At 39.2% G+C, this 27,758-nt stretch overlaps 2 protein-coding genes across 2 annotated transcripts; one reads left to right on the top strand and one right to left on the bottom strand.

The window, feature by feature from the left end:
* Nucleotides 1-391: 391 nt before the first annotated feature.
* Nucleotides 392-14,903, bottom strand: LOC140921826 (glutathione hydrolase 1 proenzyme-like). The gene is made up of 12 exons (XM_073371827.1): nucleotides 14,673-14,903; nucleotides 13,021-13,241; nucleotides 11,917-12,018; nucleotides 9,368-9,584; nucleotides 8,185-8,317; nucleotides 7,065-7,245; nucleotides 5,863-5,996; nucleotides 3,558-3,751; nucleotides 2,739-2,967; nucleotides 1,951-2,131; nucleotides 1,178-1,310; nucleotides 392-784 (listed from the first exon to the last, which is right to left on the bottom strand). The coding sequence occupies exons 1-11, from the start codon at nucleotides 14,855-14,857 to the stop codon at nucleotides 1,198-1,200; spliced, it is 1,890 nt and encodes a 629-aa protein (XP_073227928.1). The 5' UTR covers nucleotides 14,858-14,903; the 3' UTR covers nucleotides 392-784; nucleotides 1,178-1,197.
* A 2,312-nt stretch (nucleotides 14,904-17,215) lies between these two features.
* Nucleotides 17,216-26,344, top strand: LOC140921818 (coiled-coil domain-containing protein 24-like). Its single transcript, XM_073371819.1, has 10 exons — nucleotides 17,216-17,377; nucleotides 17,771-17,831; nucleotides 19,717-19,837; nucleotides 21,274-21,338; nucleotides 22,156-22,258; nucleotides 23,635-23,721; nucleotides 24,328-24,382; nucleotides 24,768-24,840; nucleotides 25,080-25,143; nucleotides 25,334-26,344. The coding sequence occupies exons 1-10, from the start codon at nucleotides 17,234-17,236 to the stop codon at nucleotides 25,677-25,679; spliced, it is 1,119 nt and encodes a 372-aa protein (XP_073227920.1). The 5' UTR covers nucleotides 17,216-17,233; the 3' UTR covers nucleotides 25,680-26,344.
* Nucleotides 26,345-27,758: the final 1,414 nt, after the last annotated feature.

Raw genomic sequence — 27,758 nt, 5'->3', positions numbered from 1 at the left:
TATATGGCAACCATTTACAATTCCAGTTTTCATTGTAATCGAATTCAGATTTGCGAATCTCGTCTTAATTTTTATTGTCTCTACTGCCTTCAAGATTTATAGACGCTCCGTTCTGAGTACATGTTCTTCTTGGGGCTCTGTTACTGAGTACAGTGCAGGAAATCTCCCTCTTTCCGCAATAACAAAGAGTTCAACGAATTACTTAGCTGTCTTCAGTGGAAGTATTTTTTTCCTTTGTGGGGGAACCGAGTGGATCGGAATATGAAAGGCCTATGCATCAAGGTAACCAATAAGGAAACAGGATTCTTTTTCATGTTGCTAAATGGAGGAACGAGACGAAATAATCCCTTTGAAGAACCGAAATGGATACACCAAAATTAATGACCGAAAATAAATCAAAATAGTTTTTAATCGGCACTGTCTAAAAATAGCAAAAGTATAACAAGAAATTATCTCAATTTGATAATGGGCCAGGTTTTCCCTTTATTTGCGCGTTTGGACGGTCAGATGTTTAACAATACAAAGTCCACATATCTTTTCTAGAAGAATATTTGGAATAAGTAATACAAAGTATTTTCTAAGTATAAAGTGAACACTTCCCGCGGTAGTAACAGTGTATTCCCTTGGTCATTTGAGCGTTCATTTCGTCTGCTCAAAACAACATGGAAAAGTCATTAACAACAAGTAGAACCATGGTTCTTTGAATTACGGTGAATCTCCTTCCAAAAGGGAGAGTTCTTTTGTTTTGTCTTCTTCTCAAAAGCTTTACTGGAATATAAAAGATCTGTGGATAAAAGAAAAACAATGATGTGAGTCTATTTAAGACATGAGTGATATGTTTTTTGTTGGAGATGGTTATAAACACTCGTTTTGAAGTTATGCCAGGAGAAGTTTATGAATAGCTAGAACAGAACGCTGCAATAAGGTTGGACTTTTTCAAACAGCTTAAAAGCGTACCCTGTCAACTTTCAAAAAGCTAAACGTTTCTTTGTTAATCTTCAGCTTGTGTTGTGACCCTCTTAAATTTTTCACTCGTAAAAAAAATGTCAGTCAGTGAGCAATACTCCATGGCGATTCAAGTACAATAGTAACGTTTCTTCGGCCAGAATTCCGTATGATTTACAAAGAGAATCTTTATATGATCATATTGTTCTGTAACCATGGTAACCCTACCTACCCACTAAGATTTGTGTTCGGTCAGCGGTAACCTGCCGCGACTCCTCCTTTGCGATAGTCAGCTAGTGCCAGTAGCTCTCCGTTGTCCTCTCGAACAACAAGCTGAACAACGCCCATTATTTGTAGCGGTGTTCCTAAATGCGATAGAGATCGTAAGTGTTTTCCAAAATAAAGTTACAATTAAAGGACACCGAACCGTGGTTTGAGTTGTTATGCTCAATTTATCATTACTTTTTTAGCCAGTTATAAGCTGCAAAGAATGAGATATCATGGAAATTTTCCTTTAGAGACCTTTAGAGACACAACGTCTCCAAGCAAGAGCCACTCCCTTCAACGTAAAAAATTCAATAATCTGGGATGACGTAAGGCGAATGCAAGTTAAAAAAAGTATAATAGACTAAAAAAGTTCCTTACCTTAAAATAAGCAACTTTCAGAGCTTAAATTCGGATTTAGACCAACCGCGCAGTGCTTTTTTGTCTGATCCTTACCCTTTTTGTCTCTTTTGTGGGGAACCCTTAATGTTATAAAAGCCCCGTGGTTTCATAAAGGTTTCCTTACCACTATTTGTTATATTGAATCTATTTTAGCTATTTTATTTGCATAGTGTAGTAAATTACGTTATTGCCGAAATTCTACCTGGAATCCACCAGAAAAGTCTTTTAAGACTTTTAACTTCTAAAAAAGCTAAAAGCACTCGTGAAATTGGCTCACAAGAGTGTAAGTGCACCAAAAAAGTCTAAAGTACGCAAAAGGTAGGCAAAGGAATTATTTACCGGTAAATAACGTGGTATCATTTGTGATCCGCTTGTGTCCATATTTCCTCAGTCCCCTGATGATATCTTGAGGGAAATTTGGTTCGACTAATACCATATTAGGGAAAAGCTGACTGTGTAGGCGTGGTTTCGATACCGCGTCCTTCAGACTGTCTCCAAACCAATAATAATTCATCAAAACCTGCAATTTAATAGAGTATCCAAAATGGCTATATTAGCAAAAAAAATAAAATTAGTCTTAAAGACAGTGAAATTCGTGACTCACTTTTAGTTTATACGCTCCTCAAACATGTTATACGTGGTTAAACTTTGATGATTAAATAACTGTTGCGGCTTAAATTACATCCACTTTTCGCAGACTATATTGCTCAAACATTCACGGACAGTGTCAAAAACGGCGTGCAGATGCCATTGTGACTGCGTGTTTAAACTTCGTTAATCTCGTTCTGAATACATGAAAAGAGTCTATGCCTACAGTGATGTAAATACTTCGCAATAACCTTCAAAGGGTAAACTGAGAGATCACTCAAATACATTGATATTTTTGTCACATAACAAGCTTTTCTTTTATTCAGATATCGCATACGTTTTCCCTGTTGGCCATTTAAGAACTCCGGTTTTGCTCCGCGGTTTAACCTTCTGCCCGGCCACAATGATTAAACTATCCCACAAATTTCCTGACATGTAAGCAGACTTGCTACTGATTTCTGGCAATTTTAATTTTAAGTCCTTGCTCATGTGACTTGGGAGAAAGGTGTTTTCAGACATTGATAGATGTGTTTATGTACCTGCGCCAAAGCTGTGGCGATGTATTTTCCTCCGGCCGCACCAATCACCATTCTTACATTTCCTTTTTCATCTACGATGATGGATGGCGAAGCAAGAGACATGGGTCTCTTCCGAGGCTTCATAGTATCAGGTTCCAGATGAAATTCATTTACCCACAAATTAACCGCATCCCAGAGTTGGTCATTGTAAACAATCCCTAGTTTCTTACTTCTTATTTTAGCACCGAAACTGCAAGAAAAAGTGAGAAATAAAAAGAATGTCAGCGTAGAAAGTAGTAGCCGCCACATATAAAAAACATGGGGAGTGTTTTAGATAACTGGGACAACGTTGTTGTCAAATTTCCGTTACAAGGACTTGATGGGCCCTAGAATACCACCGGTAGCCCAGGCTCTGAGAGCTGCCCCGAACTCCCACAGAGCCTTGGCCGTCTGTGAGAATACCAACAAGTTTGGTTTAAAACATGCATTTTTTTGGTTTAAATCTGATGTTGAAAGGAATAGAATGGAACTAAACCGTTATTCTTCTTTTTCTTCTTCTTATCATTATTGCGGGCGACCAGGGGAGCCCGCAATCCTAATCTCAAGGTTGTTTTACGCATGCGTCGCATGTATGTAGTCAGCATTCGTTTGACTCCCATTAAGAATGAATGAAATGCACAGAACGCTATTTGATCACGCGTGTTTTGACCATCCGGTGATCACGTGAAACTTGCGCAAAGCACAGCAGCGCGCGCTGGGGCAAAAGCGTTCTGACCTTCTTTCGTTGTCGCCCTCTCTCCGTAACATTTGCTTATTACTAGTTTATTAATTTGTAATTACTATTTGTTTATTGATGTTGTCAAGGAAACAGCGTTCCCTTCTTTATCCAGGACGGACAAATGAGTAGTGCCATCTGTGACGTCAATGTGATAGTTTATCGGCCCGTAGTAGTCGTAGTCATCTGAGTGAGATTTATCGTCAATAAGTTGGCGAATCTTCTCTCCCTTTTCAGGATTAACCATCTCCGCAACGACCTGAATTTGAACAGAAATAATCATAATCGGAATCACAATCACAATCACAATCACAATCGCAATCACTATCACGATCACAATTACAGTCACGATTACGATGACTTCCAAGATCACGATCACATTCACGATCACAATCACGATCACGATTACGATCATGATCACGATCGCAATCTCGCGATCACGATCACAATTATAATCACAATCACAATCACAATCACAATCATTTTCACAATCATAAGCATAATTACAGAGTATTTAACAATTTAGTTAGATTAGTTTCCCAATTACTTCTTTGTTTCAGCAACAAAAAAAATCATTCTGGTGGAAATGAATTTCCCCCAACCCCAAAAATGACTAAAGACTGCACTCTCTTACAGAAATAACTAAGCGGCAGGATTAGCTCGGTCGGTAGAGCGCTTGACTACAGAGCGGGAGGTCACGGGTTCGATTGCTGGGGTCGGACCAATCCTCAGGGTCTTAAAATAACTGAGAAATGAAGGTACTACTGTCTTCGCCATGCAAGCGGCTGGACCTTCGCGTGGCTCGGTTAACCACATAAAATAGCGGTCCCGTCTCCAGTTGGGGACGTAAGAATGGTGTCCTTAACTAGTACTCTAGTGCTAAATACATTAACACCCAAAAAGAACATTTTTTTTAGTGCCTTCCACGTACCAAGAATGTACGCAGAATTGTAGATAGTCTACCGAGGATTCTTATTGGTCGATATGCTAAACATGATGGTCTTGCGTCATTCCGTGAGCCAAAATCTGCAGTCTCTCCCTTCATCACACCTTGCGTTATACATGGAACTCAAAGGCTTGATAGCAGGAAATTGCGAGGTCAAAATCCTGTTTTCTTAGCTTTTTTGTGTCCAGTTCCAATGTATCACGGTTCGCCCTATATAGTAATTCAAGACAGGCTTGGATTCTGGATTCTACGCCTTGGATTCCGAATTTCAATCGTTCGCGAGATTTTGGAGGATTCTTTGAGCTGAATTGTGCATTCCAAAACCAAAATTACATTTGGTGACCTGGATGATTGGCATCAAAACCGACTTTTTTTCAGGCTTCTTTACGCAATTGCATAACTAGCGTTCACTGCGACGATCATTTCTTCATTTTCATTTCATTTCCGCAGTTCATATTTGATTCATTTCATATATCATTAACACTCATTTCTTTCACGGGAACATATAAACCCACAATTGACCTGCTCCCAACGTCAGTGGCTTCATAGCTCAGTTGGTAGAGTATCGCACCGGTAATAACCTCAAAAAAACCTCAAAATATTTATTTGTACGGGAAAAGTACACTTACGTACTTATATTGTATTTTCATTATTGTCTAAACTGTTGAGAGCGACTTTCATATTTGACAACCTGCCAACTCGTCTAGGCGGCGTGGGCAGCTGATAGGATCAGAATGGGTTAGTTAAGTTTACCTAGCTGATTGACAAATTTGTAAATAAATGATGTAGTGGTAATCGCGAGGTCACGGGTTCAAACCCCTTTAAGTCCGGAAATTTTCTTTTTCAGGCTTCTTTACGCAATTGCATAAATTGCGTTCACTACGACGATCATTTCTTCATTTTCATTTCATTTCCGCCGTTCATATATGATTTATTTCATATATCATTAACAAAACTGATCCAGTTACTCACAATCCCATTTTCTTGTTTAAAAGGGGCAAAACCTAGTTTTTACTTTATTGTTTAAGGCCCTCTTATTCACATAGACTATAGAGTGTTTACACATGACGTCACGGCGGCCATATTGGTGTCCCAAAACAATAAAACGGCGGCCATGTTGGTGTACCAAGACAATTCTGTGGGATTTGAACTCTTTTCTTATGCAAACGCTTTCTTTTGTTCCAATACATTTGCATAGATGCTGGCCACGTGAGTGAAAACGCTCTATAACGATCTTGTTTTGCCCCCAAAATTTTGCATAACCATTGTTTCCAATCAGTTCCTCCTGGGAATTACAGTCGTCACAAGGGAAATCGAAGACAATGGTTATGCAAAATGCTGGGGGGTAAACAACGTGCATTATGGTATATGTGAAAATAGAGAATTAGAACTGTTTGATTTCAAATGATCAGTTGATCTTTTACCTGATCCGTCTTGTCGCTGAATAGTGGATCAGTGAGGTAAGTTTCCTTTGCAGCTGCAAAATTGAATGCTTCAATCATGCGGTGGTACGTTAGTTCAGGCCGTTCTTTAATGTCCTCTGGACCAAATTTGAACCCTGTTAATGAACGCAAATAACAGACGATTCAGCGTACAGTCATTTCTACCGCTCAATCCAAAAATTTTTCTTATCGTGACGTCATTATTTGCTGTCGCGCTGGCTGCGATAAGAACTAGACCGATTTTTACTTGAAGAGCAAAGCCAGACTGCAAGCAGTCTAGGGTAACATAAGACAATTCTATTACCCGCCTTTGTCAAAGGAATTGCTAACAGCTTGCCAAGGCCAGCTAAATAATACGGTAAAAAGGACAGAAGATAGCTGGGTTGTAATTGTTTTTAATTGCTGCAATTGTCTGTGATTTGTAAAAGGAATCGCTTAACCTTGTACTCAATTCAAACTGGGGAGCGCTAAAGCATATCCTAAACGTACCACAAATAGATTAGACTTAAGGCTTTTCCTCCCCAAAATGGAACATTCTGACGATAGGCGGGAGTAAAAATCTCATTTTACAGTACTAAATCCTGATCCCTGTTTACCGTTTAAAGTTTTTCTTCAATCTGAAAACCTTAAATCCTTATTTTGTACTAATTCAAGGCCCTCCAAATGCCAAGCAGATAAAATGCAAACATTTTGCACTTAGCATTTTGCACTTTTCGTGGCAATGGCCAGCTCAGGCTGAGGCAAAGGTACTTTGTTCCCTGCGTACGTTTTATTCATTTTACTTTAATTTGTAGTCCCTTGTTTTTTCTTTGTTGTACATATTACAATATATATTACTTAGGCTATTAAATTTTTAATTTTAAGCAATAGACCACACTTTCTACGGGTTTACCGGCGTGATAACCTACGGGGATATTCGATGTTGGGAGAACACGAGAAAAGCATGAAAATCACGAGACGAAGGCGACAAGCTTTTCGTGTGTAAACCCATAGAAAGTGTGGTCTATTGCTTTTATAAAATAACTTTAAGTAAAACTATGAGTTTACCGGCACAATAAGCCAAAGGTTTTAAGCCAATCAGAACGCGCGTACTATCTTTGTTATTTTATAAATGTGAATATTGCAACAATAATAGAAGCTGAAACTGAAAATCCACCAGCGCATTGAAAAAGATGAAAACATACCTTTAAGAATGTTCAAAATGTTTAGTAATGCCACTCCACCTGCCGGGGGTGGGACGGTATAAACTTTGAATCCTTTCACCCCTGGAAGGTCAGACTCCACTGCCTTGACTTCTCTCGCTCTGTAATTTTTCATGTCTTCTAAGGATATCGTCGAACCAACGGATTTAAGGTCCTTGACCACCTGCATAATCCATAAATTCGTCAGGTCTTAATAAAGAATATATTCGTGCGTTCTTTCCTTTGAGAGTATTTTCGCGGCAAGGAGGAGTACTGTATGGAACAGGCAAGCCGTGCAGCCACACGACTTGACACGAAGTGTTTGTAAGATACAGAAAATCAGGGGCGTCCCTATCAACAAGACAATTCTGTAACGACTTTCTTGCTCTGTGGAATTGTAGGCAATGCTTTCTAGTCGCGTAAAAAGAATTTTGCTGGTGAATGATGGCTTGAATTGCGAGTCAAGTCCTTTTTTCGTGGTCGTCATACCGAGGGTTAAAAGGTAACAACATGCTGTAAGATTGTATAAACCTACCTGAAACATCTTCTAGTTGTACGCGATCGAAGCACTATCCTGCGTCAGCCAGGCGTTCAGAAGGGAAGAGAAGGAAATTCGGTTCGCGCGCCCGCTGGGGAGAAGGGTTTCCTTTCCTCCCCCTAGCGTGCCCGAAATTCAGTCCCCGCTTCCCATTCCCTTTCGAATGCTTGTCTAGCCTCTCACGCAGACGGTCTTAGGGTTTCGTCGCGCGTTCCTTTCTCACGAACGTTCGTGGAGAAGGAACGCGCGACAAAACCCAAACGTCTGCTACGAAGGCGATCAAGGCTCTTACTAGGTAAAAAGAGTGATAGTAGCTTGTAACTTCCCTTTGGAGTTTATCTCGTACCAAGATCTCTTGTTGGCGAAGCCGAAAAGAGACGTGGATACCAGATTCCTTTGGAGAAGGTTACTTATCTGGGTCTAAGCCGCAAGCGACTGTGTAAATTATAACTTACAAAAATTAGAACGCTGCGCGAACCTGCGCGCGTATTACAAGTAGACCAACGTAACACAAAGGCGTTAAAGCTATTCTTGTGGCTATAGACTGTAAGAGGGGAAAAAGCTGGTGTTATCATAAATTCTTACCTGCTTTGCCATTTTTCCAGTATAGAAAAGATCGGCGCCATGCTTGGCAATCTTCTCCAGAGTTTTTGCATATTTTGTTCGTTTTATTAGGTCGCCCATCTTTATCCATTTACCGTTTGGCCTAAATAACTCGCTAAAAAGGAGAAAGAGGGCGATTCAAGGCCAGACGACTTAATAAATAGAAACAATAAATAGACACAACAATAATAATAACAAATAAATAAAAACAAGACAAATACTAGCTTGAAATAGACCAAAGGGGAATAGCGCGGACGGGACACGTGACCCATGCGGAGCGCCACCCAATGCTGAGTAAAATCTAAAAAAAAAAACGCGGAGGTCACGGGTTCGAATCCCGTTGAAGCCCTGATTTTTTTTTCAGGCTTCTTCTTTCCTATTGCTTAAATTGGAAAATTTACTGCGATGGTCATTCTTCACTTTCATCTACAACCGCAGTTCAAAAATGAATTATTTCATATATACTTCACATCAAAAAAAAATTCTCTTAACGCGGTAGCTAAAATGTAATAGTTAAACGGTGAAATCTAACCAAAAATACGCAAAATACAGTACTTAAGGTGTAAATTATGAACGGTGGCACGGGCAATTACGAGAGAGGCCTCATGCAGTCTTCCGTTTGACTGTTAACACTTTACACTTAGAGGCGTTAAACTTCATGTTTGACCCATAGCTCCAGGTGTTTACGCTTGCCTGGTCCCGCTAGCGAATATCAAAATGCTTTACTGACACAGTAGTTTAGTGAATCGTTCAATATTCTTGAAATTTACTGTGAATGCGTCATAATTAGAAGTTTTCTCGTGTTTCAATTGCAAACTTCTCATCTGTAGTCACAAGAAAGTTTAATTTTTATGCATGCACATTTTTGCAAACATTTGCCGTAGCAAATTTTTAATTAATATAATGGTGCTTTTAAGAAAATTTCCTTTAACAAAACAATCAATAGTGTCAAACCACTCATTTTGAAAATGAAATATAACATTGCTTTTCGCGAATATTATCTAAAACCTATCACTGCTGTATGTACCATTTGGTTTAAGACTGATCTAGTTGGGTTACTACGGGTTTATATATAATGGCAAGTCTCTTTACAACTAGGCTAGTGCTGGCGGCTTAGATTCCTGCACGGGTGATGTATGGTCAAACTAATGTATATCTCACTCACCTAAGGCCAGGATCATTCGATACATTGGCCGCATTCTTTTCCACAGCGGATATTATTGTGTGCGTGGCTTTGAAACCCTCAGAGGCAATCTTTATAGCAGGATCAAACAGGTCTTTCCAGGGCATGCTGCCATATTTTTTCCAGGCTAATTCAAAACCTCTTAGCTCACCAGGAACGCCTATAAATTCTCCTTCCCCTGGGACACGGGTCTTCATTTCTGAAAATTTTATACAGGATTATGCCTTAGCTCTGAGTCCCTCTTACAAGTAATGACCGAGCGCGTAGCTTGAGGTCATCGTTGTTAAGATGGCCGAAAAGCAAACACCACTAAGCAGATGACAACTGATTTTTAAAGAAAGCCTGCTTGAATAACCATCTCTTTATAGGCTGAGAGAGGAGCAAGTGAATGTTATGAAGACGAGAATTTTACAAACTAGATCAAGGTAGGTCTGAAATATTTTGAACGAATAGTAAAACAATTATTGGATTCGGCTTTCGAATTCAACGAGGAATCATGCAGATGTCTTAGGGCGTTTCCGCTCTTCACATCATACTCAGGCTATATGTTCACACTTTACCGGGCAGCTGTTCGTGCCGAAACGAAACGTTATGCGGTGTAGTATAAACAGCAACGGCACAGAACTGGAACAAGTCGTTCACACACATCGAACATCCTGCCGGGGTAGTTGGCCGAGAGGGCTTGGTTCTCTTAATCCCAGTCCACGCTCCTGGGCCTTTTTCCTCAAAAGATGATTAAGTTTAACCAGAAGCCCATAAGGGGTTGAAACGTGTAACTCGCGTTCAATGCTCGTGAATATTCACTTTTACCGTATTTGGAAACCTTAGTGACGGATATCCAGTTTCAACAAAATGGCTGCTGCGCGATCACCATGCAGATGTTTTAAGACAAGAGTTCTGCATTTCAAAGTTAAAAAATACACCTTTAAAAGACACAAAATGGAAAGAGAAAGTTCAAAAGAATGATCAGCTTTCTTTTTGTGGAGAAAGGGAGGCTTTTCATCAAGAAACCGTCCTTCGAGGAATTCAACCTTGTTTTCTTCACGGCGGAGCCCATGGTCTGTTTTGAAATGCAACCAACAAGTCAGCGAAGTTTTTGCTGAATTTTCAGGTACATTTTGCACTCTATGGCCAAGACAATTACGTTTTTGAAAGGGAATTTATGTATTTTTTATTTTTTATTTTTTAAATGTTTCATAGACGTTTTATAAATTTTTGTCTTTGGCGCTAAAGAAAAATTACAAAATGTGCCCTGATTCGAGATGGATTTTGTGTTGAATTTTGCCATGTGCTTAGCCGATTTCACTTGTGAACGGATCCACGATCCAGATACTGTTTTCCGACTTGCTTTAAAGGATTAACTTTTTGGACTTTGAATACAAATTTTCAAGAAACGGCTTCTCTGTCTATTGTTTTGAGTTTGTTCATTCATAAAATTAGCTCAAAACACGATCGTGACTACAACTTCCAAGTTTAATTTAAGCTTTTAAAATGCTTCTCACATTCATTACAAGCATCACTTTTTGCGAAGATGTCAGGTTCAGGTTTTGGACACTTTTCGATACGCAGCTAATGAATTTTATTAGAAAATAATTTCACTGTTTATTCTAGACTTTTAACATAAGAGTTTTAAAAGCCTATTTGCAGTATAAGTTTACTATGCAGAGGGTCAACGAGGCATCGTTTTTTGAAGTGACAACTTCAAGAAGTTGCGAGGCCGTCAATGGGTTTCATAATGTTACGTTTGGCCCGGGTGGTAAGGCAATAATATCCTGCTCAGTGTTCCGGTAATATTTCTGGTTTCAACCTTTGAAAGCTTTCTCGGCTTTCGGGAGTTTTTCCCCCAGTTTGTCGGCCATTTTTTTAAGCGGGCGCGGGAACCTGAAGGAAAATTACGTCACGTTTTTTACGAAGTTTGATTGGTCAGTTATCTCTTCTTCTCGTTCCAAATATGGTACTTTCGAAAATGAATAATGACGAGCATCGGACAAAGCAAACATATGAGAGTTACACGTTTCAACCCCTTATGATTTTCTGGTTTAATCCAGAATTAAGCCAAATTTTGAGGAAGGTTTTCTTGTCTAAGAACATGCAATTCAAGTTTACAAATACTGTTGAGATACAGTAATGATAACACAAAATGTTACTCCATGCAGTACATAGGGAGGCAAAATACAAAACAGAACAAACTTTTAATCATAGATTAGCGCTAACCGAGCTTTCAGGAACCGGGCCCTGAATATTTACTTCCTTCTTAGTGGATTCCAGTCCTTACTCCTACTTGTTCACTTTCGCTGCGGTCCGAACGGGTCCGCCAATGTCGTGAGTTATTTGCCGTGAGTTATCACGGTGAGTTAATTACTGGTAAGTTACATAATTTTAAAATTTCAGTATTTTCATGCTTTGCGCCGTCACAAAAATCACGTTACAATCACTATACTCATGTGTAAACAGAAGCCCTATCCGGTATAGTTTTAGTGAGAGCATAGCCCGGCAGCCTCATCCAGTATTTGCTAATTATTTTTAATTACCTCTTGATTTCCACTGGAACATGAGGTGCTGGAACTCCTTCATGGAATCCGCCTTTTCATGCTGAGCCACGGTTTCTCTGAAGTTGATCGCCGTGGTCTCACCTATGATTTTTATGTTTTCATAAAAAATGAATATCAGAAGGAAATATCCATGCACGATTTAAGTGTTTTCAGCTTGTAAACTTTTTGTAAGTGACATTTTCATGAGAAACAGCTTGTGTTGCCCTAGACTTTTAGAAAGTCGTTGTCGCCAAAATAGATTGTATAACTTAAAACATTTTTTTCAAAAAAATTAACTTTGAATAACCTTGTCCCATTGTCGCTTTTTTGACAGAATTCGCCACTCGCATATTTCCCACAATACAATTTGACCCCCAAAAGTTTGCATAAGCATTGTTTTCAAATTCTCTTGGGACGGCTGTAATACCCAGGGGAAATGAAACACGAAGGTTGTGCCAAAGTTTGGGGAACAAATAAGGTGCATTATGGGAGATGTGCAAGTGGCGTATAAAAATCCAAGATGGCGGAAATTTCCAATCATGACGTCACCGGGTCACGTGAATAGCGTTAGCTACATATACTTTAAAAGAATGCCATGCCCTTTATTTGAGTTTCAATTTATTTAGCACGTACGTAGTAATTGGGGGCATTTTTACGTCTCTAGCTGGAGACGGGAAGCCACACAAAGGTCTCGACGCCTAGTGTAAAGGAGTACCTTTGTTTCTCAGTTATTTGAAGACTCTGAGTATTGGTCTGGGACCTGTTTCTCGAAAGTCCCGTTAAATTTTCGGGCCCGAAATCAAATTTTCATTTCGAAATATAAAGAATAAGAGCGCGGGTCCTGGCTAGCAAACAATTCCATGTTGTTTCATTAACTGATAGTTTTATCATGTTAGATGCAAAACTATTGAAACCTCTATCTTGCATGTAAACAACAACAGCTTTGCGGGCCCGTTAATTATCGGGACTTTCGAGAAACGAGCCCCTGGCCACGGGAATCGAACCCTCGACCTCTCGCTCTGCAGTCAAGCGCTATACCGTGTATACTAGTCTTTTATGACAACGATTTGTATAGGCCTTTTATGAATTGCGTTGGAAACATACCAGTTGTCTTGTTATAAATGATCATGAATCCTCCACCGCCGATGCCTGCTGAGTGAGTGTTCACCACGCCGACGCACAAGGCAGTGGCAATTGCAGCATCAACCGCGTTACCGCCTTTCTCTTTTAAAATGTTAGCACCGTCTTCTGAACACGTCTTGTAGTCTGCCGCAACAGCTGCGGTTTTGAACCTAAGAGGATCTGATGGTGCTCCTGCTGGCTCACTGCAAAGTAAAAAAAAAATACCTGCATAAAATTCAGCTGTCGTTCTTCTATGGCTGATTGTCTCTCTAGTATAAGGATTTGAATTTTACAAAATTGTTTGATACGGAATGTTTGCTAGCAAAGATCCAGTTTCAATATTTTGATAGGTAACGATAATAAAAAGCCCTGTCAAGATTGAAAGTTGGACCGCTAAAATCTATGCCCCAGTCGTCAGAAATAGTAGCACGCCCTTGAAGTCCTTGAGCTCTGATCAGTTTTCATAAGGATATGAGAAAATCCCGGCGCGAAATGCCACTTGAGTGAACTGATATTGTAATGGTTGTGGATAAATAGTCTTCCAACTAAAAATTTGGCTGTAGGACCGAAATCGTTATTTACTGGAGAATTACATTTACAATTACATTTACGATTTAGGTCTGTCACTCAATTCTGAGCATTTTAGACCACTCTAAAAAAAAGAAAAAACACAAACACAAACAAAAGTTACTGAAATGGCGCTTAACAGGTCAGCATAGAAAACGTTCTGTCAAAATTCAAAATTGGACCCCTAGTCCATAGACTACGACAACTGAAAGCACTACATACGAAAATCGACCGCGATATCTCAGTTATTATTACGTTCAGGTACTCAGTCTTGAGTTTACTACGACGAAGACAGTGCTACCAATTAAGGCTTTTCTATACCGCATTTGGAATTAGCAAAACCAATAAGAAAGTTATTCATGTGGATGGGGTAAAATTCCAGGAAACACTTGAACTACGTATTCAGATATCCGAGCGTGATCAGCGGCAAATCACAACTTTTATTTAGAGCATTTTTAGTTTATTTAGAGGTAAACGTTTTAAAGCAAGCTGCTTTCAGTTTTGACGTTTATACGGCTCTTATGGTGACTATATTGTTTCGTCCGTCATTAATATCTTTCGAAACCTGCTGAGCCGCTGAGAAGTAAGGGTCAATTTACAATTAAATACAAAGACACTATGATCGCTTGGTTTAAAATGACAGAGATGCACCAAACCTATGGCCTCAGGGTAAGCATACGAAATTGGAGAAATACTAAAAACATAGCTGTAGTTCTCAGATTCGAACTCAGATCTGACAAACTTATGTAAGTGCAAACGAAAAATGCTTTTGACAAGAACTCAGCTGCTATAACTAGCGCTTTAATTGCTTTCATATTCTGAATAACACATCTGCGAAACAAAATTCATAAAGCATAAGTCAGATAAACACAAGAGGAGAGTTCTGGCGTTACAAAATGTATTACGATCAGTAATGGCTACCTTTAACCATAGAGACCCGTGAACTCACTCGACTACAATTATTGGTAGCCAAAACAAATCAATTAAATCTGTTAAACACGAAATTAAGTATGTACCGTGAATAACTAAGCGTTGAGAGCACGTGAGACGAAATTTTTCGTTCATACCTTCTCCTTGCTAGTTTATCTTCCTGATGAGGTCTTATAAATTTGTTTACAGCTTCATGAATTTGTTTTCCAAATCCCGTAACGTAAATAACTCCGCCGACAGCGCAGAACACTGTTAAAACGGCCATGGCCTTTTTCAAAAAACAGCGGCATTTTCCAGCGCCACAATTGCTTGATTCGGTCATGAGAGAAACTATTAATCCTCAGAGGAAAGGAATTCGACCAAAAATCTCTCTTCCCGTTTTCTATAGATGCTTAAAACGGATCAATATTTAAACTGAAGAAGATGCGGTTCAATGACTTTGACTGCAAATGGAAGCCACCTGTGCTAAGCTAGGCTTGTTTCAGGTGTTGGAACTTTTTGACACTTAAAACACCAAGTAGTTAGAAAGTTTGAAAAGAAAATAGTCAGTATTCCCTTATTAAACTACAAGATCGCGCACTGATAGAGAATATAAAACTCAATTTTTCTATGGTAAGTACAAACTACTGTATGCCCCACAAACGAAGTCATAAGCAACAGTCATCCCCCCTAGTGTTCATTTCCTTGAGTAATCAGAGATTAACCAAAAACGACCAGTCTGAAAGATCCCCGCATTTCGTTAAGGGTTGTATGTTATCTGATACCTCAACATTTTCTGAAATGTAAGCCCTATCGACAAAACAAGCACCATATACATCAATAAAAACCATTTAAATTAGGGGGATATTATATGCCGGTGCTGAGGGAGGCCGGGGATTTTTTTGAAGTAATGCGAGATCTTACTGGTTAGAGTAGCCTCCCACGCAGGTGTTTTTAGGGGAGCTTGTCTTTCATCCCTCCCAACAAACGCCTGCTCAACCTAAAACAACATTCCTTTCCCAAACTTAGCCAATCACTTTGTACTTTCCAAATTCTGGAAAGTTGACCATGACCGCCGGGTTACCCGATAATTACACGATCTGCACGAAACACTAGGAAAGCTTTATGACCTCTAATAAAAGTCAGACTCAGAGCAGCAAAAGTTTAGTGCACTGTATAACCTTAGCCAAGGAACTGAAAAGAAGGAAAACGGTAACTGTAAGGTCACGTTTTAACACTACCACGAGCTTATGAATCGTGTTTAGCCTGTCACCACTTAATTTCAAAACTGTTGATTGGTCACTTACCAGGCGAATAAAACAATGAGAAAGGAATGTTGTTTTCGGTTGAGCAGGCGTTTGTGGGGAGGGACCAAATACGGAGCTCCCCTGAAAACGCCTGCTTGGGAGGCTAGGGTAAGATCAGCGAATGAGTGAAATATTCTTAACGCGAGAAAACAAAAATCATGTTTCCAAGCGGTTATGAAAACTTTCGTTCGATAGATAAGAGCAGATAGTTCAAGAATCTATGTTTCGTGGATCAGTTTTATTCCATCAATTTCCGATGAAAATAGTATTATTACCATATGTGAAATTTGCACTTTTGAGAACTAAGGGGATAATTTGTATATATTCTGTGTAGGTTATTGTGAGTTGAAATTCATCACTTGTTAAAGACATTTAATCACGGGAAGTTCAGACACAGTGACAACATACTCCTGGCCTCGACGCAGTTATAAGGATTTGTAGGAGAATTTTTTCGTGAATCCGATAAAACAGTAAGAAATGCACATAAGTAGCCATTAAACTTAAAGTATTCATGCCGTACCTCATAAAGAGACGCCTTTGTGATGCGTTTCCTCCCAGTTCGCGCCATTTTTTCAAGTTTTATGCTCAGTACTTTGTCCATGATTTTCCAGGATTAGTCCCTTGTTGAATAAAATCGAAATGAAAGAACAAAAAAGTAGAAGGTTCACTCAAGCCTAGGGGTCCGGTTTGCTCTCTTAAAGTGAGAGATCGTTAAGTTTTAGACTGCGAGGTAGGCTCGATTTCCGGGCCCGCCTTTAATACCTATTACAGGGACAGCACCCATCACACCCGGTCATTGATCCTCCCCTTTTGGGGTGGGGGGGCTGGGGATGAGTGTGGCTCATTTTCCCGAACGATGGTTGGACTTTCGAGCCTGGATGAACCCTACAAAGGCTTATGAGCTCCTGAAAAGGGGCCGGATCGAAGCCACATCCACAAGGGTGGAGGACGATGTCATTTGTCCGTCAACCTCGTGTTTTATTTTTATCGGTTTTTGTTTCACACACAGGCTTCACCCACCCATCCTTCCATAATCCAGTAAATTCAGAAAAGTGCAACATCATTCAAACTGAATCGTTCAAAAAAGATTAAATTTATATAATTGCAGTCGCGAGTCGTATACCTGAATCACTTGGTCTTGTCAAACGCGCGAGATCTGAGGATAAGCCTTGCTGCCAGGCCTGTTATTTGGTAGGCTAAGTTACCAAGCTTTCCTTGTACTGAGCAACAAAATGGCGTCCTTGACTTCAAACACAAGGTGCGATTTGGTTCTTCATGAAGCCATAAATTTAAACCCTGTACGTTTTTTGTGAGGGCAGAATGTTCGAAAATTTTTGTGAGTTTGTGGTCATGTAATTTTTCTTCGTGAAGTACTTCTTGGACACGACTCGATGTCTGAGCATTCGTCATCTATGGAATGGCGACTTGAGGCATTCGAAATAAGACCATCTTTATGGAGACTAGTTGAAGAATTTGTCCCTGAAACTGAACGATTAGAGATAAAAGAAGCTTTGGGAGAAGATTTAGTGGACGAAACTTTGGATTTGCAAAAGGAGGTTGGTTAACTATTTGTCAATAGCTAATCTTGCTTATAATGAATGTACAACTTGTTACACAAAACTACAAAGCTTTTACTTGTACAATGTAGCTTATTAAACAATTCAAAAGTAGGTTGAGTTCGATCGTCCGGGTGAACGTAGTCCTGGATAGGACTGTTATTGTTGACAGTGACTGACGTTTCGACAACCTGTGCAGTACTCATCTTCAGAGTCAAAGTAAGTTGTATCACGTCAGTTGATAACGTCCTATTCAGGACTACGTTCACCCGGACGATCGAACTCAACCTACTTTTGAGATGACTCCTGGGTTCAAACCTTTCACAGTTTTATTAAACATTATTGTTATTCACACAAAGTGGGAAAGTGACTGTCAAGCATTTCCTTACACAGGCATCAACACTGCTTGAAATTTGGCAAGATTACCGAGAAGAGACAGAAAAAGAAGAAAAAGGTAAGCTTATACATGTAAATACAGTAGACTCCCAATAATTCGAACCTTCAAGGGAAATAGAAAAAAGTTCGACTTATCGGGAGTTCGAGTTATCGAGGGCAAAATTATACAGAAAATGTTCTGAAGGGAAATGAAAATTACTTCGAGTTAACGGGAGGTTTGAGTTATAGAGGGTTCGAGTTACCTGGAGTCGACTGTATCTAGGCAATATCCAAATTTGATTGAATGATCTATGGTAAACAGCACACTGGCATGAATGATGCCAGAGTAACTAATCTGCAATGTTTGTCGTACGTTTGTCATTTTATTCATTAGACAAACGTGACATTTTAATGGCAAAAGTCATACAAAAGTGAGGGATTGCTGATGTTATTTGTTTGTCTGAATTTCAGGTCTATAAATAGTAACTGTGTGCATAGTGCAGTGCTATCCCATCAAGTTGTCCTCGTATGTATGTTATTTTATATACCTGCCAACTTTCTTTGGGCAATTCCAGTAAATATCCATATCCAACCACGGACGGCTTCCATGTTTTATCCCCCCCTTGCCTTCGGAAATTCCAAAATGTGTTACCCCCCCCCATGCCCTCAGAATTCCATAATCGTGAACCCCCCCTCCCCTTGAGAGTTTCCGTTTTTTTTGGAAGTACATTTTCGACTTAGCAACGCCTATATGAACAAACGAACATGAATTTATGCCTCCTCAAGGCTGTGATCTAGCAGCACCAGGCGACAAGCTTTACTCTAACCTACCGCTAGTAGCCAGGCTGTGCAAACTCCTTTTTAGGTCCGAATTTGGCTATAAAAATAAACACCACTAAAGGCAATTTTACTCCTCTTTGTTTTCTTGTGCTGTTTTGACGTTTACAAAGCAAAATAGCTCAAATTCAGACTGTTAAAATCTTTCGGCGGTCAAATATACCGTCGAGTCGTGTTGCGTCCTTTTATACGTCATGTAGTGTGCACGAAAAGTGTTCTAATCTGACAGGCATTCCTTGGAAGCCAGGGACTGGTGCGAGTTTTTTTACTGTTCATCGGACGGGAGTAACAAGAAACTTGCAAGCAGTAAGATACATATTCAGTTTTTTTTTCATGTGACAAGAAATTCATCAAGGTTAATGTGAAACCCATGTTTTACTGTTCACTTCTATAAGTTATGAGCGTAAACATATGTCTGATCTATCGATGCTTGTCTTCTGCTTCCACGGTCATATGTTCGTAGTTTATTTACAAACTAGCAAACTCACTCTACACTTTCTACTCCAGAAATCCCACCTGTGGAATTCCCCCATGCCTTCGGATTTCCAATCGTAAATACCCCCCATGCCCTCAGAATTCCATAATCTTGAACCCCCCCTCCCCTTCGGAAATCCTAAAAGCCGTCCGTGGTATGGTATGGATATTTTCTGGAATCGCCCATTATGCGTGTCTCATTCCTGCGGACTAACCACAATGATCTCATCCGTCAACGGCATTATTTGTCATTCCTGTCACACAAATCTGGACGATTTTTTTAGGCTAAAAGTACAGTGTAATGACAAAAATTCAATTCCAATTTCCTGAAAATGTTCCCAAAAAAGTGCCATAAATGTATATTGGCTTTGTGTCCTAAATGTATCACTGCAAGCAAAAATTGTCGTCTTTAAATAGCTTCAGAAGTGTTTAAAGGCCGTTGGAACATCTTTGGACATTTGCGGCAAAGTTCAGAAGTCTTTGGAAAATCATTGGAAATAAACGGAAGTAGCTGGGACATTTTTGGAAATTTCTGTTACAACAATAAAAATTTTGCACATTTGACTCGGAAAAAGTTGGCTGGTATAATTTTACTACCTTTCACCTGTTTAATTTTGTGTAATTTTATGTTATATGTATGTTGTTTTTAACAGAACAAGCTCTAAAAAAGCATTTAAGCAGACTTCCTGAACCGCCAATGATAAGAGAGAATCTCAAAAAAGAAATCAAAATGTTTGTTGAAATGTTGCAGCAAAGAGCAAAGGAGGAAGGAAGGTATGAGTTTTATAAATTGTGACTATAGTACAGGATGCAAAGGAAATCACTTTTACAGCTTGCCATTCGGGCAGGCTGAAGCTAGCATTTACTAGCCCAGACATCATTTCAACTAGCCTCAAAAGCTCTTTGACGAGCAGAATAATTCTGATTTCACAGTTCTTGTGTTATTCGAATTCCTCAAAAAATGTCACTTGCCCATCGGGCAGTTAAAAACTTAATTTACTGACTCGATGGCAAAATCAACTATTCCGGGGCTATTGGACACTACTCTCTTTGCATGCTGATAGTATGTTACAAGAGATATTTTATCTGACATTCTAATACAAATCAGAAAAAAATGTCACGTGAATATGAATTACAGTGCAGTTTGTGTGGCAAAAGACCGCACGGAGGGGGAAGGTGCTCTCAGTTTATGGGGAGGTATGAGAGTGAGCTTATATTAAAGTAAAAATCCCGTGGACAAGAGAATGATGTCTGAGGAAAGACTGCGGAAATTCCATACTGATGACATGTCGCTAAACAGACCTACAGGGTCTACAGTGTAGATAGTGCTTTATCTGATTCAAAGTAGAAAGTTTCCCCTGTGGCACGACCGACCAAAAGCACTAAAACGATATGAGTGCAATTACATATCATCAGTAAGGAATCTCTGTGCTTGTTTCTCAGACATATTATTTTGCGGGGAAACCAGTCAATCAAACAGTTAATCAATACCTTTATATTAAGTGTCAAACTAACATAGCAGTAGAGGAACCACCAGATGGGAACACTAAAAATTAAAATAAGCAACTATTGTAGCAACTAAAGTCGAATAGATAAAACTATTTACAAGTGTATCATATTGACTAGAGACCAAGTGTAAAATTTATAAGATTATTACATGTGTTTAATATTATTACTGATAAAAAAAAAACTATTCACAAGTGTATACGCGCTTAGTGAAATAGTAGTGTAGTAGTGTGTTAGTGAAATAGTAGTGTGTTCATTCTGCATTACATAGAGTGCAGTTTGAGCACTGAGCATCGTGCTGGCTTTGCAAAATGTCAGCTGTTTTCTCAGTTAACTTGAACGGGAAGCCAAATAATTGCCCAGAACTAACCCTAAAGTATCCTGTGCTGATATTTCAAAGAGTAAAAATACTCAGGTCAAGCTATTAGGACATTGCTAGACACATCACAGATTGTCCAACCATCCTGATCTCATCAGGATTCTTGCTATTGTGCTTGAAAATTCCAAATCCCAATCAATATGTGATTGCCTTAGTGACGCTGGTGTCCTGTCATTGTTTTGATTATAGCTTGGAAAGATTGTTCTTTATAATATACTATAAACTGCCATTATCGTCTTAAACTGTACATTTATTTTTGTATATGTTCAGTCTTTGTACGTGTGAAAGTTTCTTTGTCTAATAATTATTGTCTTGTTTTCTTTAGAAATGCATCCTCCATTTTGAGCAAAGAAGAATCCAATATAGTGGAATATGTTTTCGACAATAAAGGTCAGTGCAGGTGTATTATAGAATAATGCAATTTACAGAGAGCAAAATAGAAATCTATTTGCAATGTGTTTCGTCGTAAACCCATAATGAAAAATGGCAGAAAATTTGAAATTTTTCATGCCCTAATGCCTCTGCCATGGCACTTGGCTATTTACATGTAGTGGAGTTTACATGTACATTATGCAACAATATTAGTACTTAATATATTATTATGCCATACAATGCGAGTTAGCGTTGGTGAATTACTAGAAGTGAGTTGCAGGATCTTGGATTTTCAACCTCTAGCTGGCCAGCAAGATTATGAATTGCCAATACTTAACAGGCAGGATCTTACATTGCAGCTTTTCAATGTCTTGCCAGCAAGATCTTGGATTTTTTAACATACTGCAGACAAGATCTTAATCTTTCAACATCTTGCTTTCAAGATCGCAATTTTTAAGGATCTTGCTGGCAGTATCTTGAATTTTTAAGGTTGCGTACTCTCCGTTTGACAATTCACTGCTGTCAGTTAAACCCACAAGGGAGAACTCGCCATTGTGGTGGCCTATTTTTGAGAAGGCACAGTTCTATTTTAATTAATGTTTCCTTTTTATAAGCACTGGTGTTAGGTACTAATTAATCCATTTTGGGTACCATCTCTATTCCGGAATAAGAACAAATGTAATAAAATCCAGAAATTACTTGTTCTCATTTTCACTACATCGCACTATCGTGATATCTTGTTTAAGTACAGTATTATCTTGATATCTTGATATCTTGTTTAAGTACAGTATTTTAATACTGTACTTCATTCAGAAATTTCTTTCCACAATATTAGCAAGCCGCCCCTCCAGCTCTTCCAGCCGACCATCCACTGCACATTCATCAAGAGATGGGCGTCAAACCCCCATGCGGGCCACACCCAGTAGTGATGGTAGTAGGTGAGTATAAACCGGCTTAGTACACCAGCTGAGCAATTATATGCTGTGTGTCTCCAAAGCTCTGTTAATTCAAAGACCCATCTGTTAACTTGGTCTTAAAAATCTCTATTTGGGTGATCTAAAAGACCTTTTGTACAGCAGTGATTTTGTTACAAATAGTTATGGTGAGTCCTGGGACTCATCTTGTGAAAAATAAAGATTCCCAGTCCAGAACCAATGAGTCCCAGCTAAGAAAAAGATGAGTCTGAAATTGAAAATACCTGGGCCTTTATGTAGCCAGACAGTTAATCTGAAGACAGACTCCAAAACTCTGTATCACACTAATGGTAGTCCTTCTATTTTAAAGCACAACAAAAGCTAAAAGAAATATGCATCGTTGAACAACAGCCATAATAACTGCCACAGAAATTACGTGAACAGGCGGGATATTTCTACAAATAGACATGTTGAGATGGATCGATCTTTGTATCCTAAGGGATGCATACCATGAATTATTTTGCGTCTTTGGGGATTTTTATGCATCAGGGACGCAGGATGCAAAGGGAACAAAATCACTGGTACTACTGACAGGAGCATACAGTGTAGTGCAAAACTAGATTATGTAGAGACTAGGTTATTTAGAAGCAAATAATTTTTATATGACTTATTGCACTAATTTTAGTTATACGATGTAGTTTAAGACAGAATCCATCAGGAAATTGAGTAATTTAAATTTCAGGGGACAAAAACCTTGTACCAGAATAATTTAAACAATAATTATAAGGCTATAGATATGATTATTTGTTATCTGTAATAACACCAAAGCCATTTCTCACGGAAGCCTGAGAAAGTAAATGTCACATTTCACAAGAATTGTGAAAACACGCATAAAATTCTGACAATTTCACGTGCAAGATGTCATTTTGTGAAATTTGACATTTATTTTCTCGGGCTCTAAAAGAAATTTTCTTTGGTGTTATTGCAGATAACTAATTACATCTATAGCCCTTGAAAAATGTAACTGAAAAGAATGCAATATTGTTTAAATTATTCTGGTACAAGGTTTTTGTCCACTGAAAATTAAACCTATTCAATTTCCATGTACACTGCAAGGTAATCTAAGACAGTCTTGGATTCTGGATTCAATGCTGTGGATCCCAGATTCCAGGTACTGGATTTCGGATTCTAATTGTTAGCAGGAATCCGGATTCCTTGAGCTGTATTCTGGATTCCAAAGCCCAGGATTCCAGATTCCACCAGAAAAATTTTTCCAGATTCTGAACTCCACAGAAAAAATTTCCCGAATTCCGGAATCTGTATTCTCTTACCTCAGGTGAATGTGTCCTGGGCCAATTTTGAAGTTATTAATGAGGCTGGCTGATCTTCATTTGTTTCAGGTGTACTTCTTCTCTTAGTGATCATTTGGAATCCATGAATGACAAACTTAACGCGCTTGAAATTGATAGAATTACTGATCATTTAAGGTAGGGAATTATGTTGTTTTATTATATAGACACGAGAGTTTTACTGGAAAATATACCACTCGTAAAATTCATAAAAATAGTAAACTAATTCCGGGACCCGAGTGGTTTATTTTCCATAATCTCACACGTGAGTTTATCGATGACGTAATTTCGGTAATTTCCCTCTATTATTTTATCGATGTATTTTTGTCTATATAATAAAAAGAACATTACACGGCGGCTTGAAGATATGAATTTTATTTTCTCGTGGCAAAAACAATATTTTACGAACGAGCTGCGCTCGTTCGTAAAATATTGTCTTGCCACTCGAAAATAAAATTCATATCTTCGCGCCACCGTGTAATATCCTCTATGTACAAACCCCATCCATGTACACTGAATAGAGTTTACCAAAGAATGATAGTCTACACTGTGGTAGATGTACGTGTAAACTACTAACTTGAACACTTGAAAAAAAGGAGAAATTAAAAATCCCACTGTTGTGTATAATCTTTAACGAGGTCTTTATTTAATGTATTTTGACCATCGCAGATATAACTTCCTGAATTTTAAAATCGTTAAATTAAATAAGTTACAGACCTTTATATTGCTACTTGAATTTTGCAGGCAGCTGTTAGTAGAAGAAAAGGAAGGGCTTCTCGGAGACATTGCTTTTTTACAGGTGCTGTAAAGATGAGTCTTTTGGTCGTTCTTTGTCATGTCATTTTACAATTTACATGTACATACAGGTTAGCCTTTAGAGCAGGCGTTATTATTTTTTTTTCGCTTTTTTATTCCTTCCCCCGTTGCCCGTTGCGCTCCTCGCTCGCTTCGCGCTTGCCTTCGCTCGCCTTAAAAAACGACAAACCATCTTTTCTACAGGCATAATTGTCTATCCTATCCCTATGCAGAATGTTGTGGTAGTCTGTTTGGCATTTATGCCATCCTGTTGATTTCCCGAGATTTGAGCTAACCGGCATTCCTACGACTGTTACGGTATCTTTAATACTTAAAGAAAAAAAGAAAAGAAACAACAACAACGCAGCATTAATTTTCTTCTTTTTTAGAACTGCTTGATGGAAGAATCAGATTACAGAGATAGTATCACAACATCTCCTGACCCAGAACCGACGCTAAGAGGTGAAGCCTTATGCTTTAAGACTTTAATAATTGCCTGACATTACCGCGCGAAAACATTTTTATTTAAAAACAACGTTCTGATTTCATGTGTTGGCTTTGCTTTTATCACCAGCATTCAAATTTTATATTATTCTTGTTATCCCGAAAGAAAAGCGTTAACGAATCGTACCCGCCATATCATGGTCGAGTGCGGGTTATGTAATTGTGTTGCTTGTTCGATTTTTTTTTTTTTTTTGCAGATTTACGTGATTTGGGAACGAAGCTCGAGAAAGAACTTTTGCATAACGAAGCAGGTGCAATAACGTAAGTATATGGGGAATGAGGAAAACCTCTGATCTTTTGGGTTTTAGTTAAGTTGTGTTGCCTCTTTTACAATCATTTCTCAAGCATTTTACCGCTGTTGAGGCTTAAAAAAGATCCTACCATCCATCCCTTCCCCTTTCCCCGCCTACTTAGCAAATTCTGACCCGTTGTCTCTGTGTTCGTATCACAGGCAACACAAGCGAAAACTCTCGGAATCCAGAAGACAGTTTTCTTTGGAACGGAAGCCTTCTTTGACGAGACGAGTATCCGCCGGGTCCGCATCTCATGTCGTTCCCAGACCTCCTCTGACTCCGCATGACCGTCATGTTCATAATGTGGTAGCTAATCGCACGCTCACAAGTAAACACGCTGATGCGAACGTTCTTTCCCGGGGACAATTCTCTCCTTCGCCGCCTTCGTCTGCCAATCAAATGAGAATGACACCATCTCCACCCAGTTCGGCTAAAACCGGTCGGCCAAACTCAGCTGCACGGTTTCGGAAAATGGTCGTAGAATGTCGTGATAGCGCACGTTAGGCGAGATATCCTGGTATCCTCGACAGTAAAAGTCATCCAGACACGCGTGAGCTACCTTTGTGTCGCATTCCAGGTTTCCACAGAACTCTGTAAAACCCTTAGAAACGATCCTCAGATTTGCCCCGAAAATAACCGCAGTCCGTGAAAATATCTGTTCGGTCTACATTTTTTAACACTGACAATAACATGATCCCGCATTATTTTTAACCTGAGAAAACGGCCGACTTCACCACTGGTTTTTCCGCAAAATAAAATTTGTGCAACGAGCGCAGAAGTTCCATACTGATGACGCGTCACTACCCAGATCCCGGCGCGAGGCAAATTTGCTTCAACCAATCAGAAACTTTACCCAGATCTGGGTAGTGACTCGTCATCAGTATGATGATTTTTGCGCTCGTTCCCCAGAAGTCAGTTAGCGCGGAGTAGCGGGGAATCCAATGGTGCATCGCGAAATGTTGCTTGTTTTCTGAGGTTACAATAGAGAGCTTTAGATTCTGAGACGAGGGCGACTACGAGTACGAGATTTTACTTAAAGTTTTTTCGCGTAATCTAAAATATTCAACCCGGAGAGCTTCATTGTACTATTTTTCACCGGAAAAATTAGTGCAGTTATTTTTATTGGAGAAGGTTTAGCCCTTTCCCGGTCGCAAGACGATTAAACTTCTAAAATTAACTTGTTCCCGCCACTACGACATTCTCGCTAAAACTCGTAATAGTCAGGTCTCTTAAAGTCAAGATCGTTACAGAGTTGACAAAAGCACCAAACTTTGCACAGCGGTAGTTTATTGCAGTACCATGAATATTAGAGGGGGTGCCGAATGCAAATATGTCGCTGAAGCCTACTAAACAGGATTTAATTATTGTAAATTTCACCTCCTGGGGTCCCTGTGGTGTTTTGATTGAAAATTGTTATGTAATACCTTAAATCGCTCAGAATGCTCTTCTCATGTTGTAAACAACAATTTCACTCGAACATCTGGCATTTCCATCCATTATTAGCTTATTGATTGTATAATTAAGTTGATTATTACTGTGCCCTTAAAGCAAGTCCACAGTCCGCCCACATTTTCATAAGTCATTTCTAAGATGGCCTCGTCTTTGCTTCATAACTTGCAAGTACTCAGCTTCTGGGGTTCTCTTCTCCTTTTCTAATGTATTTCAATTAGAGGAGGCCTTATTGTGTGGCTTAAGCCTTATTTATCAAGTATTACTTGTAATTACATGTCACTTTAAGCTAAAGAAAGCGTATGGTATAGCGATTCACACACAAAAATTTCAGAAAAAAAGAAATTGTGAAACAGTCTGTTGTATCACATATTATCAGGGATTAATGACAGCTATTCATGAAGAGCAAATAACGAAATGACAGAACCCAAAATAGTTCTTTCGTAAGGAGGTTATTAATTTTTCAGCTTAACATAGGCCTGGATGCCTTTCAGTCTCTCTTTATCTGCTGGACGCACGTGCATGTTTTGAAAGAGAAGCAAACACCGTGGCACGAGTCATATCATTTACAATTCCCACAGTTTGTGTAAGCTTTACAAAGGAAAAACAAACAAAAAAGAATCTGGTCTCTTAAATGAAAAAAAGAAACAAGTTAGACCAAGCTTCAAAAAAACAGCACAGTTTATCATAAAGCCTCTAAATTTGGCACTGAACCACTCATGTCCAAAAATAATAACAGCTTATCAAGTCTTAAAAGTGAGACTCAAGTGGCACAAGATTGACTCAAATGATAAATGGTGAATGGTTTAACTGCTGAAACTATAGAAAGGGCGCCGAGCTAACTTTTAGGGCCTGTTTACAAGGAGGAGGCGGACCCCAGGTAGGCATGGTAACCCACTTAGGTGGGGTAACCCGCCTGTCCATATAATCTCTAATTTTAATTTGATCACGTTTATATGATAGGTTGGGTGACCCTTCAAGGTGGGTAGCCCCGTCTGCCACACCAGGTAACCCTCTTAGCTGAGGTCAAATTTTGCCATGTCAACGTTTCAAGGTAAGGTAACTCAGGCTAGTCGGGGTCGGATTTGTGATACATCAAATTCGCACAAAATTCACTTTGGCGGTGCGTGGCTT

This window comes from Porites lutea, chromosome 12 (assembly GCF_958299795.1).
Source record: "Porites lutea chromosome 12, jaPorLute2.1, whole genome shotgun sequence".
Classification (NCBI taxonomy): Eukaryota; Metazoa; Cnidaria; class Anthozoa; order Scleractinia; family Poritidae; genus Porites; species Porites lutea.
This window is presented reverse-complemented; position numbering and strand designations above follow the sequence as displayed.

What these genes read in the sequence shown, in the direction of transcription:
- LOC140921826 (XM_073371827.1), bottom strand. Translation starts at nt 14,857, where the DNA reads ATGACCGAATCAAGCAATTGTGGCGCTGGAAAATGCCGCTGTTTTTTG. An exon ending in CATTTATAACAAGACAACTG is followed by an intron (nt 12,019 to 13,020) that starts GTATGTTTCCAA and finishes TAAAAATCATAG; the next exon opens with GTGAGACCACGGCGATCAAC. An exon ending in TCGCCACAGCTTTGGCGCAG is followed by an intron (nt 2,132 to 2,738) that starts GTACATAAACAC and finishes ATTAAATTGCAG; the next exon opens with GTTTTGATGAATTATTATTG.
- LOC140921818 (XM_073371819.1), top strand. Translation starts at nt 17,234, where the DNA reads ATGGAATGGCGACTTGAGGCATTCGAAATAAGACCATCTTTATGGAGA. An exon ending in AGAGCAAAGGAGGAAGGAAG is followed by an intron (nt 19,838 to 21,273) that starts GTATGAGTTTTA and finishes TGTTTTCTTTAG; the next exon opens with AAATGCATCCTCCATTTTGA. An exon ending in ATATGTTTTCGACAATAAAG is followed by an intron (nt 21,339 to 22,155) that starts GTCAGTGCAGGT and finishes CCACAATATTAG; the next exon opens with CAAGCCGCCCCTCCAGCTCT.